We start from the raw sequence: 16,470 nt of genomic DNA, 5'->3' as shown, positions 1-16,470 counted from the left end.
GAGTATTGTGTTTAAACAAAAGTAAATTTATCATAATAAACATCCATAAGTGAAGGAAACTCTTAACAAATTGCAGGCACAGATGTCCTCCATGCTGAACTTTCCACAAGTAAGAAACTCTGTGGTTTATGAGTCATCTTTGATAAATGAATTACTTTAGAAAAAAAAGGGAATCTGCAATAGTTTAAGAACACACAAGTGGGTAAAGCATGGCAATTATGAGCGGGAGGGGAACTCTACTACTTCCACGAAGATCACCATGGATAAACACAAACAGGTAGCAACTCTGCACGAGTCTGGAGGCACCACCACTTCCCACACAACCACACACACACACACAAAGACAATCCCAACAACACTTTAACAATAGCTTTAAGTAATCACTGAGTGCAAAAATCCAGGCTTACTAAGTCAGAGCAGCGGTAACCTGCTGCCTCAGCTTAAAAGGCAGTGAACACTCTGAACATTCTGTAGTTCACAAATTTATTTTTTACAAAATTGTCACATACAATTTAAAGGCTTAAGTGTAATTTATATTTGACCTTGTTCCCTGTATTAGTGTATAATTTTTTTCTATTTATTTTTCTTATGCGCTCATAAAGAGGTAATGTGTTATGATTGGACTACTTGTTAGGCTGCCGTTGCTGCGTCTTCCCTGCTGATTTCCTCATATCCACAGGTATGCCATTTGCTAACGCTGTCAAAACAAAATAAACTTACTGGGGGCAGAACTTCATGCAAAAAGCTTTAAATTGAACACTGCTTAAGAATTAAGAAAAGAGAAAGCTGTGAGACAGTGGATGAAATAAAACAGGAGCAAAACATGAAAAAAGGCACTTTTAGATTTTGCAGGAGAATCGTGTACTCAGACACAGACAGGCATATCAAATCATATGAAATGATGCAGAAGGGGGTGAAGAGAATTTGCACACAATTCCAGCACATTGGCTGAAACTGACGAAAAGTCAGCATGACTCAATTGTTCTCATATTAACCCTTACGCTGAGAGTTGCTTTTGTATAAAGGGCTCATCAGATTTCAATTTTACAATAAGAGTTTATTAATGAATAAGCTTCAAACTGTTATCTCTGTGAGTTACAATCAGCTCCATTGTATGCACACTCCCACATGCTCCAGAGCCACTTCATTGCACTCAATACTGAGTGACAATCAATGGAGCAGATGAGATTAACTCTCATATCCCTCTGTACTGTATTATGAAAGGCTCTTCAGGGCCTCGTTGGATGATGTTAATTACACTTTTTAATCAATTTTCCATTTAGTTGAATCAGTAGAGTGAGGAGCGCAGAGAAGGGTTTTTAAGTGCTAATTGCCCCTAATTATCCTCACGACAAAACATGAGGGGATCTGTGCTCAGAGAGCTGCAAGCGTGTTGTTTAGGGGCTTTCTGAAGCCTTCAGCTTTGTCTCAAAAACAGCCAAGAGCTCATGATCAACGCAAACAGCAGCCACAAAACTATTAACTGGATTGTGTGAGTGCTGAAAAATACTTGTGCTGGAAATTAAATACAAGAAAAGGGTTAAATATACCTGTAAACAAAAGTACAACCTCTGGAAAGTTCAGTGTGACTGATAAAGTAAGGTCCCTCTCTCCTTTTTTTGTCTTTAGCAATTTTCAGTTTTCTTTAAGGGCTGACATTGATTCTGATTATGTTGGCTAATAAATTTTTTTTCCTGCCAAATATATCAAATAATTGATTTTATAAATAAACCATAGTTTCTCCATAGAGTAATGCTTTTAAATCCGACAGAAAATGAAGGTGTTACAAGGTTATGTCCATTCATACATCAAAGCATATGTTCCTAATCTTTGTCAGATTTTGTTAAACTTAATATTAAAAAATGCCACAGTTGAGTGATGGGCTTATAGATTGTGGGAGTTTTTAGTTTTGAAAATACTGTAGAGGGAAAAAAAGATAATTGTTTTAAGTATTTGGCCTGTTGCTCACTGATTAGAGCTGATCAACAAAAACTTAATCAATCCTTAATTGACTCCAGAGTACATCGCAATTTCCAGTAGTGTCCTTATTCCTCTTCCAATTTATTGTGAAATGATTCTCTTATTTAGAGCTAAGTGTGATAAATTAAAGGAGGTATAAACAACAGAACATATCTCATGCTGTCTATTGTAAATATTTTCTGATTTCAGTTTTTTATCCAGTTCACTATAGATTATACCTTCTCAAATTATGTAGTATACATAGATAAGCAAACAAGAAGCTGAAATAGTAAGAAGAAGCATAATCTACAACAAATCTTGTATTTAGGGGGAAATAAATGGAAGAAAACAGGGTTTGTTTCACTCATTCCTTCCTCTTCCACTCCCCTGTTCTTCTGAGATTACTCATAAACTTTTATAGTAAACAGAACTGGGTCAAAAATGAGAGGATGGAAGCCAGTTTTACTCTCGTGCCGGCAGAGGTGCTTGTAAAGGCCCTGCACAAAATAACGACCAAACACACCTGGAAATTGCTGTCGTTGTAGGACAACGTCCGAACGTAAATCATGCGACAAATCGTTTCTGTCTGACGGCTAAGAAAGAGTCCCTTAAATTTGATCCCGAGGGAAGATTTTCCAATCCATCTGAAGCCCTCAGTAACACTGTGAGGCTCTTCTGCGAAAATCTGGCGGTGGTGTGTGTAATGTGTGGCGTAATCAGCGGTTTCAGGCTGAGTTTGGACTCAGCGCTTTCTCTGTGGCTGTAAAAAAGACCTGCTGGAATCAGGTACTGTGCGGCTTCAACATTTCCAGCTCGGAATGAGGAGCATTGGGAGTCATCGAAACCTCAATGAACAATTCACAGCCCTGCGTACGCACACGCCTGCACACCCCTGCGCACCCCCACACACACACACAGGCACTGCAACTTTGGTTTGGACGTGGGCAAAAGCCCAAACAAAGGCAACACACAGGTGTGTGCACGCACACTCCGGAGACATAATGAAACACTCGACACACTCGCAAAAAAAGGGCCCCCATGTGCTTAGAGACACAGGGACAGACGCACACCGGCAGAATCTGACAGCAGCTTTACAAGACCACCCCGTTTAGTCTATTCATTTTCCAACGCACAGACGGGCATTGTGGGAGGCTACAGTGTGTTTTTGAAAACACCGGCGTTGGCCGGAAGGCTTAAAGACAGCACATTGTGCAGTGTTGTGACAGAGCGTGATACTTAACAATCACCTCATCATAGCCATGTCCGTGACCTGTGGGAGCCTTACACAGCCACCCAGGCAGAACCGCGACGCTGACAGCGAGTCGCACCTCGCGTCGCGTCGCAAGCAGCTCAGGGAAAGCTCTCTCTGCTTGTTTGTCTCTGTCTTTTACCAGAGTGGGGAGGTAAGCATGCATGAAAGAGCTTCTGCTCCTCTTTATGAGGCCCTCCTGCTGTCTCTCGTCACTGAGATGTGTGAAAGATGAGCAGAAGATAAGTGCCTTGGCGGCTGAGCCGTATAGTTTTTGGAAGAAAATTAAACCCAAAGGCTAAATGTGACAAAAAAAAAATACACCCCCAAATCAAACAGAAAAGAGTTCGTCGAGCAATTTGAATTTAAATCCTGCGCAAAAATGTAGTTTATTCTTCCATCTCAGCAGATGACACTGCAGAAAAGTTATCTAGATGGACCACCTGTGAGATGATGTTTTCCGTTTGGGTCAAGCGATCGTGCTCTCGACACACGCGTCAGGTGAAGTTTGGGCCAATGTCTTCCTGCTTTGGGAGCCTGCTGGCTGTGAGGATTACTGAGCTGAACGGGCCCTCATGTGTGCAGCACGCACCTCTCTACAGCCAGGTGAACAGCAATAGGGCTTCGGCATTCCTGGCATATCTAAGAGTTTATATCGCCAGCGTGACCGGGAAGTGTGCGGAACTATCATCCCAGGGGCGGCCGCCTCTGATCGTTCCCTGTGGTCTTTGTGCGGCAGAAGGCAGCAAACAAATACAGAGGTAAAACATGCAGTGATGATAATAAGAAGAGCTGTGTGTGTGTCCATGCGTTTGTCTGTTAGGTGAGGACAGAGAGTGCCAGCCACTCTTAAGACTACCTGACTTACATCACGATAACATCATTTGACAGCACACAGCAGGCTGGATGTTGAAAAGTGCAGATACAAAATTATGGCTTTGGAGTTGTTTAAAAAAAAAAAGAAGGTGGAATTTAAAAACCCTGATTCATCTTGCCAGGCAGAAGACACATCATCATCTGGGGATTTCAAGAACAAGTCATTCGCTTGAATTTTCTCTCCTTCTCTGGTTTCTTTCACTTTGTTGAGATGGATTTCATGTCACACGGCGCGTCTGAGGACACGATTCCACATACCTGCTCATCTGTCTGGCACGCTCTGAGGTTATGCTGCGTGGCCGCAGGGGCAAACTGGATGTGCTTCAGCCAGCTCCCTGCGTCTGGTTTGCTGGCATCCAGGCAGAACTTTACATGGCCTGACCCATCCAAGATCTGCAGAGAGAAAGAGAAAGAGAGAGAGAGAGAGGGAGAGAGAGAGATCAGACTTTGATCAGTATCAGACCAGGTTACTGTGTCCAAACACTGCCTAACCGCATACCTCCCACTAAGAAATCCCACTTAAATGTTAGGAGCTGCTTTGTGAGGCAATGCGCTCACTCACACACACACGCCCGCGAACACACACACACCTAAACACACATGCATACTGAGAAATTTGCACAAAAAGGCTGAACAAAAATACAGTAAATATTATTTTAGTAATTATAAAAGCAGATAGGAAGTAAAAGAATGAAATAAAAAAAATCAACATTTCTTTATGTTAGCTTTAATTTTATTTCCACACTTTAAAGAAAATATTTTTAATATCTTATGTCATGGATTGAAACAACCACAGAAGAGCTGAAATTCAGTAACATAATATAAACAAATCGAAAAAGTAAAAAAAAAAAAAAAATTAAAAAGGAGAAGCTGGTTATAAAAAAGATTTTAAAAATGATTTTATGTTTCAAAATCAAAACGAATTAAACAAAAAATAACAAAAAACGAAATACAACAACAATCTCATCAAAACACTAAAAATACAAATATATTTATTTTAATGTCTATATTATTTTAACTTGAAACCAACCTCGAATTTTATCTAATACTGATGCTTAGCGAATTTCATTTACAGAACTGCATTTACTGATTTCACAACAAAAGCAAAAGTTGTTAATAGAATAAAAATCTTAATAGAAATTATACCAAAAAGCCTGTTCTGCTCTGGTTAAGAGGTGCACTTTTAAAGAAAACGATTTACGAAAAAAAAAATTGATTAAGCAAATCATTAGGCTCCTAAATTTTGCAGCATAAAATGTTATAACGTCGCGTTTGAAAGGCTGCTGGTTTCGGCAGAGCGGTTGTAAACTTTTGCAGGGAAGCAAATCAATTGCAGGAAACCGCCGAGTGATAAGAGTTATGAAGACAAGCCGATTGTTAGGATGCAAAACAGATTCTCTTCCAGGGTCACAGATCTGCCTCAGCGCCTTTGTGTGAGTCTTCGACTGAATAAATATTTTGCATATATATCTACATATAAAAAAGCAAGAATCGGGAATCAAGAGTGGATCCGGCGCGTTTTAAATGAAGCCATAAAACTTCAAGTTTTAAATAATCAACGAGCAACTAAACAGTGGTTTAATTTAAATAATCAGTGCAGGAAAAATAATATTTTATTTGAGGACAATTATCAATCACCTTACCGTCCAAACTCGTGTTACAGCCACTTGGGTGATTAAAACTCCGGAAAAGTAAGGGGGGAAAAAAGAAAAAGAAAACAATAAAAAAATAAAATAATAATAAAATTTTAAAAAAGCAAACACAAAAAGTTTGATTTAAGTATTAAAAAAAATAAACTAGAACTTCTTGTTGCTGCGGTCGCTTCGCCAGCTTTGTGGCATCGCGGTGTGTCTCGGTGCCTCTTCAGTTCCCCGAGCTTCGGGAGTTTCCGCCGGTGCGCTCTCGGTCGCCGCGCCGCTCGCGCTTGGCTGAGGAGTAAATCCAGACGGCGCTGCTCTCCTCTCACTGTCCTACAGACATCGTGGGACGGAACTAAAACCCATCCGGCGCATCAGTCCGCTGCCAACTTTTCACTGTGTCTGCTCTGCGCGCTTCTGCTCGACTCGTCCTCTCCTTCTCTTGTCACCCCTCCTGTCCTGACGCGCCCAGGTGTCCTTCAGTAAGCCATTCAACTTTTCATTTTTCTCTTCCTCCTCACCCCCCCACACACCCACCCACCCATCCCCTCCACCTCTTCCCCTCTCTCTTCCTCAGACAGCTCGGGATGTGTCGTCTGTGTGACAGCAGGGGGAGATTTCGGCAGGCGGACAATTTGCGCGATGTTTCTGATTCCGCTCAGATAAAGAGGGATCCCGCGCCTCAGTCTCCATCCTCTCCCCCACGAGAGTCAAATCGGTTCGCGGGGGTCTGTCTGTGCACCCCTCCCCCCTCCCTCTCTACCACCACAACCATCGGAAGAGACTCTGCTCCGCAGTAAATTTTAAAGTGACAGGGGCCCGGGGTTGGAAAGGGTGAGCGGGGTCAGGGAGAGGTCGCGATGGGGGCTTATGAGAGGGATGAACTCCACGCACACACAGACAGACAGCCACACTTTAATGATTTAGCATCCACGTGTTCCCCAACTTTTTCTCTCTCTCTCTCTCTCTCTCTCTCTTTTTTTCTTGGAAGAATTGATGTTATTATGCGCCTCAAATTTGAACCTGAACGACTTATTGGGATTGTTTTTCCCAATAAGAAGTGTAAAATTAGTGACAGTGCACAACATAAATAACAAATTTCCCTCTCTGGTCTGTGCATATTTTAGGAATGATATACTTTCATAAGAATCCATTAGTAGAAACCTGAACATCACGTGGTAAGTTTGTTTTGTTTTAAATACAAAATATTACACGAAGATGCAAGCTTTTTCTCTTTTGTTTCGTTTTCTTTTCATGTTTATAAAAATAAAACAAAACTATGAATCCACCAGCAAAGAGAAACACAAAAGTCCCTTTGGTTTTATTTAACACACATCTCAATTTAGCAAGACAAAGTATATGGTTGACCACGTGACGTCATTTCCCTTAAATGGTAAGGGTGAGTGTCGCTGGCATAGGGCCAAAAAAAACAATAAACAAAAAAATTGCAACAACAAAATATTAATAATATGACTACTTACTTTGTCAAAACCTGTCAGGACTGTGGACAGTCTGTTCCACCATGAAAAAATATGTGCATCATCACTGTTAATGACACCCATATATATATATATATATATATATATATATATATATATATATATATATATATATATATATATATATATATATATATATAGACTGGTGATTTTGTCGTTACTATGTCAAATATTTTTAAAAATTATATTTGATTATCTTTCTATGTGAACTACAAAACATGCTTGTTCTAATTTAACAATTTAACATGAAAATCAAACAGCCACTGTTTTTGTTTCTTTCAGTGCTGCTGGTTTGGTAATCACTTACCAAAACATGCATAGAGCCTCTCTTTTTAGCCATATTCATAAACAGGCTGGAGGTGGTCATATCAGCCCCGTCTTGTCCCCCATTTTGCATGCCACTGTTGATTTTTGCCTCCCCTATTAGCCCTAACTAATTCTACCACTACTTCTTCTTTTAGTAGGAAGGATGCATACATATTAGAACAATGAGGTAAAAAATAGGAGGACTATATTTCAAAGCCAATTCTTTTTGTGTCAGGGGAGCAATTTAACAACCACAGACTTAAGTGTTCCTGTTAAAGACCTCCAGGAAACTCCATATGGACCATTAGAACCCACTTTTTTTTGGGGAGACATTGACCTAATCACCTGCTTTTTTTGTTCTTGGCAGTTTATTTCCCCCTTCATTCTCTTTCACAGCACAGCACAAAAAAGAGTTAATGAAGTCTTTCAAATAATCAAATCTCCCCGCTTGAAAGAAAACACTTGGAGAAATGTTTGATTAAAAACGGCTTTGTTCTTGGTTTTGTCTCATCAAGATAAGACATGAAAATGCTACTTTGTGGAGAGTCCTTGCATAATGTCGTCAATTTTTTTAAAGCAGGAACTCAAATCAACAGCATTGTGAGATAATAATAATAATAATAATAATAATAATAATAATAATAATAATAATAATAATAAAACAACATCCTCCTTGTCAGTGAGTTTATTAAGGAGCCCATAAAGCAGGAGAGAGTCTTATGAGAGCAGATGATGATGGATAACTCCTCACTCTGCGACATTGACCTTCCATCCCAGATAATGCCCATTGTCCCCCCCCCACGCCCTCTTTTTTTTTTTTTGTAAAGCACCGAGCAGAAACGTGGAGTAAGGACAGGAAAAAATCATGTGTAAATAAGGCAGGGGCCCCGCCACTGATTCCCATCATGTCGCGCTCCTTGAGAACCGCCAGAGAGACCCCCGGTCCGCCCGGTCATTGATTTCCTGCCTGTGCTCGACTTGTCCATTGTTGGAAGCCTTTTTAATTTAGCCATAAATTGGGAAAGCTCAAGTCGAATGAGCTGTTCTATTTTCTTCCTGTCAGGATGAGGGATTTGTTTTATGATGCATTGTGTATTAAATACAAGTAATCTGGGAAAGTGATTGCTCCGGCGGCCTCTCGGTCTGATCGAGGATCTCTGATAGGGGAGAGCGGTGTGAGGGGGCGTTCCTCTTTTTTTGCTTTCTTCCTTAAAAAGGGAGGAAATGTTTGAGGATAAGCAAACAGAGTTTGTGGCATCAGAGAGGGTAAAGAGGGGCAACCTGTGGAAGAGTTCCGCTTCTTTGCCCTGTCAAGAGATGGCGTGGTTAACTAAAGTGCAACTCTAATACGCCACATTGTCATCTGAAGGTGACAATGTGATTCAGAACATTTTTATGGTTTCAAATTTGTTGCTGCTTTGAAGCAATCATTGCATTCAATCATCACAGCCACAGAAAACAAGCTCAGTCAGAAACATGTTTTTTTTATATATAGAAATGCTTGTTGCACTGGCCAGACAGCAACTTTATACACCTAGACATGATACCAGTCACTTTCACACTGTAAAAACGAAATTCAGGCTGTGTTAAATTTTAAACGTAAATATTATTCAAATCTAAATGTGAAATAAAAGCATTTTATTCTTGCAAGAATGATTTAAATATCCTACAATTACCAATCCTTTATTAAATCAAAGAGGCTTTCTCAACATGGATCATTTTCATTACTTAAATCAATTACCAGAAGGGTAAATGTCCATTAAAACACCCCTGACCTGGGGCATGCTGTGGTGGCGTAGGGGATAGCATGACCCACGTTTGGAGGCCTTGAGTCCTCGTCGCGGGTTCGATTCCCGGACCCGGTGACATTTGCCGCATGTCTTCCCCCTTTCCTGTCAGCCTACTTTCATATAAGGGACACTAGAGCCCACAAACTATTTGCAATGTGTATCCCTTAGCTTCCACAAGCTACATATGAGATAGATGATGGAAACTGTGAATATTTCAAATATAAACTGAATCACAAAGAGAGTAATATCTTGGCGGTATTTTTCGTGTGTCTTCATGGCAAAAGCAACCAGTGTCTAATTTGTACCTGGTTTGTCCCGCAACAGTTTTGTGGGTCTTGTTAATTTCAAATAGTTCTGAGTAAACTTACCCCGCAGGCAAAACCATCAAACAAAACAGATATATTGAATATATTTTTTTCTGTCTGTAGCTGTACTGTACTGTTTTGTTTTGTTTTTCAGCTGCCATATCTCAGTTTATAGTCCACTCTAACAAGCAGCTCTCTGATTTCCAATAAGAAATGTACTCCTTGTAAGAGCAGAACATCCGCAACAAGGCGTCAAATTGTTAGATGGGACATGAAAGATCCAGCTGTACGTCGTGCTGGAACGTCTAATCATCCGAACGTGACGCAGTAAAGCTGCAGGGGAAAAAAAGAAAAGAAAAAACGATGGGGGTGAATTTAAAACTCTTGTTTCAGTTAATGAGGCGGGAGACCGATTTGCAGTGGCACCGCTCTGATTCCCGATTCAGATTTGCCATAAACGCTCCTATACGTTCTGAAGTGCTCAGATGAAACGGGTCTGGTTTTTATCTGAGTTACGCCATGCCTTTGTCACCACGATTGTGACGTGCTGAATTGTTCAGGGCGGAAAAGCTGTTTATCAACGAATTATACAAAGAAAACGCACGCAGGCTTCAGGGTGCGTTAGTTTCGGCTGTATCAGGGCGAGCATTTCATACGTATTAAGGAGGATTCTTTTACAGCATGCTGCACTGGGATGAAAAAGTGCTGTGAAATTCTCCAAATGGGGTTGAACATCTTAGATGCTTATTTTTGCTTGCGGCTTTACTTGTTTATTTTAGGCGCAAGGTCACGAACAAAAAAAAAAAAATCATACATGGATGCCGAGCATTTTTTATGATCAAATAGTTTCATATTTTTTTGCTTGATCTGAGGTTCTGCCTTACATGGGGCCTTTTTTTATTTCTAACTCTTTGGAAAGCTTTAAGGCAATAATCGTCTAGTGCGCGAAAATGGTTTGGGTGAAGTGGGATGAAACGGGCTGGACATGGCAGACGGGAGGGGGTGATAGAGAGGCCGTGGGGAAGAGAGGGGGAGAGGGGTCCACGCGTGGGTTGAAAACTGACTCCGGCACAGTGAGCTGCTGCAGGGCCTGTGCCGCTGCACCGCTGCAGCCGAGGGGCCACATGGAAACACTGGTGAAGGCCTGCGCGGTGCATTCCTGCACATCCTCCAGGAGAGCGAAAACGAAAGAAAGAAAGAAAGAAAGAAAGAAAGAAAGAAAGAAAGAAAGAAAGAAAGAAAGAAAGAAAGAAAGAAAGAAAGAAAGAAAGAAAGAAAGAAAGAAAGAAAGAAAGAAAGAAAGAAAGAAAGAAAGAAAGAAAGAAAGAAAGAAAGGAAATATCGCAGCCAAATCCACATGAAATAGGCCCACCATTCACAGTCAGACCTCCTATTGACAGAGACTAAAAGCTGCATTAAGTCTCCATCATGAGTCTGTATAGACGCTCTCCCTCCACCCACTTCCCTACGCGTTTTATTTTGCTTAGATGTGGGGCGGCTCCATCAAGTGGTGGGAACTTATTCAAAGCGCAAAGCGAACGGTTTGCACAACACTCTGCAACTTATTCTTTAATTAGCACATCCATCAGCCGCTAGGCGCTCACAATGCGTTAAGTGTGCAACTTTTAGGCCCCAATATTAAAGGATAAGACTGGGTGTCCGCATATCCCCAATTAGCATTAAAACACAGCAGCGGAAATGAAAGGAGAAAATGTAAATAAGAAATTTCCTCGGCTCTGGAAGCGGGCCCGTTGTGAGCGGCGTGTTAATCTCCACCTCGGTAATTTGGTATTGCGGGAGAAGACAGAAGCCCTGCTGCTGTGGCCTGCACTTCATAAATCACTGCTTTATGTGGACAAGGTCAGCACCCCCTTCTCCGCCGCGCCCCCCTCGTCTCTCTCTCTCTCTCTCTCTCTCTCTCTCTCTCTCTCTCTCTCCTTCTCTCTCTCTGCTGCAGTTGGCCCCTCCCGGACCCTCCGCCATGTTTACCCGGCCGCCCGGGGGCCCTCAGGACCAGAGCGGCTCACTTCTAATTACTTTGGATTATTTTCATTTGCCGGAGGTCAGCCAGGCATTCCGGCAGAGTCGCAGAGAGGATGATTTCTTGACAAATTCTGCGGCCTTTCAGGAACAAGCGTGCCGTGTTTGCTGAATTAGCACACGGTCATTTTGTCTGTCTCTGCCCTTTGACAACGTCTTGCAGACCTTGCAGACATTTCCTCACAAATGACAGTAGTTACTTACCCGAGCAAACATTTATACAAATGATCTTCATAAACAAAGACATTTCTCTTTTTTTTTCAATGAATTTCAAAGGGTTCATTCATAGAAAACAAATAGTAGAAATTCTCAGTACTACGCTCAAATTGGCGCAAATGAACATATATTTTGTAACAGCCAATTTTTATACAATGACAATTTTATTCCTAAATCTCAAAATCTTTTCCATTTAGATAGACAACTTTATTTAATGCCTACATCAGAAATTTGGCTAAATAGAAAAAGGGAAAAACTGCAGACATCTATACTGTCATAGTAAAAATTTCAATACCATCCATCCATTTTCTTACACCCTTGTCCCTAGTGGGGTCGGGAGAGGTGCTGGTGCCTATCTCCAGCTAACGTTACGGGCGAGAGGCAGGGTCACCCTGGACAGGTCGCCAGTCTGTCGCAGGGCAACACAGAGACAGACATGACAAACAACCATGCACACTCACACCTAGGGAGAATTTAGACAGACCAATTAACCTGACAGTCATGTTTTTAGACTGTGGGAGGAAGCCAGAGTACCCGGAGAGAACCGACGCATGCACAGGGAGAACATGCAAACTCCGTGCAGAAAGACCCCGGGCCGGGAATCGAACCCAGAACCTTCTTGCTGCAAGGCAACAGTGCTACCAACTGCGCAGCCTTTCAATACACTTTTTTTAAACCGGTAAAATGTTTTTTTCTCAAATCTAACCTTTAGTTTAACTGCATTGATTTAGTAAAACAAAATGTCAGGTTAAAACGCTATTGCTTTCTATAAAAAAATTCCCAGTGCCACACTTATTGGAAAGCACATAGTTAATACACTTACAACAGCACTTAGTCATCTTTAGCATTTCAGAAGGCTGAAGCACAGAGGGATTGTTGACCTTCCTTCATGCATGATGTTTCCAAATAATCCTCAGTCCTGACTCACTTCAGATCACACCCAATGATTTATAAGAATTTAATCAGAGACAGAGATAGAATTAGGTAACTGTGGGTCTCTTAAATTACTTCTGTGTTTGGCTTTATGTTTTGGATGGTCATCCTATTGACAGAATCAGACTATTACATTTTTCTGTCAGACTCAGAGGCCATGCACCATATGCACTACTTAGCAGAAATGTCTTGGTATTGTAAGGAGTTGATGCTAAGCAGTCTGAGTGAAGGTTTAATCATCTTTTGGAAGTGAAACAAGCCCACAGCATCACAGATCCTTTGCCGCACTTTACAGATTGAATAAGGTATTTTATGTCTATTTATCCATTATTAAAGATCACAATCACCAGTTGACATTTGACATTTCTTGATTCATCCCAAATTACATGTCTCTAATTATCTGAAATAGAGTTTAGTAAACTGAACATATTTACATTTGAGATGGTAGGACTGAAAAGGCTTTTCCCTTTGCATATAGATATAATCTTATGGTTATTATGGTGCCTTGCTGACACCATGAAGGGATTATTTCATGGAGTTATCCGTCAGTGAGCTCTGGAAACTTTATACCCAGCTAAAAATCCTGCATATTTTATGTTAGTGCCTAAATAAAATGTTTTAACCATTGGTGTGACTGACGATGCAGAAAACTTTTCTAAATATTCATTGTGAGGCTGTGCAACTGTAGTTACTTTATATAAAGTACATTCTCTTTAGAGGTGCCATTTGAAAGACATCTGAGATATTTATTGATGCATTAAGTTGATATCTGAAATATTTTTTTGATTTCTGCAGATAGCACTCCATGTCACACAAACTCAGCAGCAGGCTATGCTCTAAGTATTTTTAGATCCCAACTTTTAATCCCTCCCTTTACAACATGATCAATGAAAATATCATGAAAAGAAGAATGGATTGTGTAAGAGCGAATAAGCAGCCACTACAGATTGACATGCTGTTGTTTGGAGGTGCATGGCCAAGAATGATAAAGGGTCTTTCAGAGAAAGCTGGAGAGGTGAAGTTTGATGGTAAGTGGTATCAGTGACGTACGCAGGCTTTGGTAATCATAGATACTTCCTCTGCAGAGCCTCAGAACACAGGCCTGCACTGTATATGAGCTACTGGGTGCGATAAAGCTGCACAAGAGTCAAGAGGTCACGTTTTCCAAGCATAAATTCAGCGGGCATGTAGCTCCTATACATACAGACAGAGTGGAAACTCAAACAACTCAGCGCAGCCTTGCAGAGGAGAAATGGGGACGTAATTAGAGCATGTTGCCTTTTGCCACAGGGAGAACAAATTGGCTCTATGGCGCTCATAGATATCATCTTTAAAAGAACTTTATTTAATGTCCGACTGGTAAAGTGGTACATGACCCCTTCAGATGTTCAAGTGACTCACATTTATTACATTTATTGAGACTTCTTCTCATGTTTAAAGTTTGCTTTCTGCGGTAATAGTTGGACAACTTGCCTTTCATGCTCTTTGTCCAGTTGGAGAGCCAATACTTTAATGACGAAGACGATACGGCAGCAGAGTGGGGCATTACACTACAGCTCCATATTGGTTCAGTCACAACAAGAAAAACAAAATCGTTTTTAAAAAAAGGAGAAGAACCTGCTGACATAATGGACACAAAATGATATCCATAAATACTTTTCACAACGCAATTCCAATATAGAACAGAAATAATTATTGTGTAATTAGGTACAACTCTTTCTGTGTGTTAGTTATTAGGTATTTTTCCAACATTTCTTGCTGCTTTTTTAAGGGTATCACCAACTGCGACCAAAGTTTCTTTATATTAAGTTAGTGTTTTCTTTCTCCTTGCTATCAATTAGATGTTAATGCCAAACTGAGTTCTTGTTAACAAAAATCTGCAAAATACTGTATTAAAAGAAACACTTTGTGACAGGAAAAAAAACAAAAAAAAACCTTTCCTTGACCGCTGGTTGGTGAGCAGCATGGAAAGTTTTACACGATACAGTCTCAGTTGTCCACTCTTGTTTGAACCATCAGATATGTTGATCAATGCTCCCCAGGCTTTATCAATTCCAAACCAATCAGTCTAGTGTCACACACTTTTGGGTTAATATTCCAACCCTGAGGCCCTGCACCAGGTGAAGATAAATCAGCTTTATGATGGGTTGTTATGGTTTTTATAGCACAGGAGTTGTGAGGGACTGATTTGGGGATCAATCACCTGCCGGTGTCTGCCGGCACCTCGGCCACTGTGAGGATCGATCGAAGATCTAGAGCTCCAGTGATGGAATAGAGGTGTATTTCTGTGTGTGTTTGTTTGTGTGCGTTATTGAGATGTGGGCAGCTTTAAGGAATGTGTATTTGCGCAGTGTGAGACAAAATGATGAAGGTGCGCGTGTGTGGGTGTGTGTGTAGCAGACACAGAGAGAAGATATATCTGCAGCTGTAGTGGTGATGAAGAGCTGCTGGACTATGACCAGACCATCTCAGCTCAAATTGGAGTCTCCCCTTTTCTCCCCCCTGTGTGCTCTCTCTCAATCCACTTCTTTATCTAGATGGCACTTTGGAAAATCTCATTGTCACACAACATTTAACAAAGACAGAAGTCTCAGGCAGGCAGCTGGAGATGACTAGCCTGACAGCTAGTGTGTGGAGTATTCCTAAACAACCTCTTTCACATTTTCCCTTGGGAGAGGCCGACAACACGGGCAAAACTCTGCCAAGCCAAATAATAAAGTGTGCATGTACGTGTGCAGATGGCATGAGCACCCATCAACGCACAGACACATTAGGGGGAGTGAAGTTTGTCAGTCTCGCTCTTTTCAGCTCTCTTTCCTTAGATACACTGTTTATGCACATTTAACATCTCCTCGGATAGCTGTTTCCTCTGTGCTGTCAGCGGAGCCTGGCTGAAACAAAAGAGGCAGGGAGCGAGGCCTGCAGCTCCTGAATCGGAGGAAGTTGGTGCTGATTACGCTGCCACTGAAGAAGAATTCCGATCCTGTTAAAACATATGCTGGCTGCCAACTCCAAACCATGCAGCAGAGCTGTGGGATTGTAAACCACATGTGGCCCCACCCTGTGTACCCTCTCCTAACCTAGGATAAACAGACACCAATTTCTTCTATGACTTTCAACCAGTTCTTTGTCCCTTTACTTTCATTTCATTCATTTGCCTTTATTTGATTTATTTTCCAATATTTTGTCTCGTACTCTCATATGATGAGAGTAATATTGACATTACTCCCATTATCTTTGCAGAAACACATTTACTTGCTACTTTATTTGTGCTAACAGGCACCGTTGAATTTCTTGTTAACACAAATACTAACTCAGATTTCTGGTATATTATCTCTGAACATGTCAAACCTTGAATCAAAAGGACTATGGCATTTGAAGAACACACTAGGGGCCACTACATTCAGTTTCGGACAAGACACTAAGGTTACAGTTTATACAGACTGAACTTATATAGCACTTTTCCAGTCATTTTGACCACTCAAAGAGCTTTACAGAGTCACAGTCACCCATTCGCACTCACAAACGCGCACACATTTATATACCGATACGCAGATCAGTATGTTAAGTGGCTTGCCCAGAGGCACATCAACATGTGGCAGGAAGCTGGAATCAAACCTACAACCTTCTGATCGCAAGACGACTACTCTACCCACACAC

General features: G+C 41.1%; 1 protein-coding gene across 13 annotated transcripts in view; it reads right to left on the bottom strand.

Annotated features, from left to right (window-relative positions):
• The window catches only part of mecom (MDS1 and EVI1 complex locus), a 161,482-nt gene that overhangs the window by 24,091 nt on the left and 120,921 nt on the right, over nucleotides 1–16,470 (bottom strand). For 12 of the 13 annotated variants that reach the window (XM_032545733.1, XM_032545739.1, XM_032545734.1 and 9 more), the window contains exon 3: nucleotides 4,343–4,477. In XM_032545733.1, coding sequence (XP_032401624.1) covers nucleotides 4,343–4,477 — 135 coding nt within the window. Of the gene's footprint in view, nucleotides 1–4,342; nucleotides 4,478–5,727; nucleotides 6,248–16,470 lie in introns of those variants that run through there. The other variant, XM_032545746.1, reaches the window with a different exon arrangement.

Source organism: Xiphophorus hellerii, chromosome 18 (assembly GCF_003331165.1).
Source record: "Xiphophorus hellerii strain 12219 chromosome 18, Xiphophorus_hellerii-4.1, whole genome shotgun sequence".
In the NCBI taxonomy this organism is placed as follows: Eukaryota; Metazoa; Chordata; class Actinopteri; order Cyprinodontiformes; family Poeciliidae; genus Xiphophorus; species Xiphophorus hellerii.
This window is presented reverse-complemented; position numbering and strand designations above follow the sequence as displayed.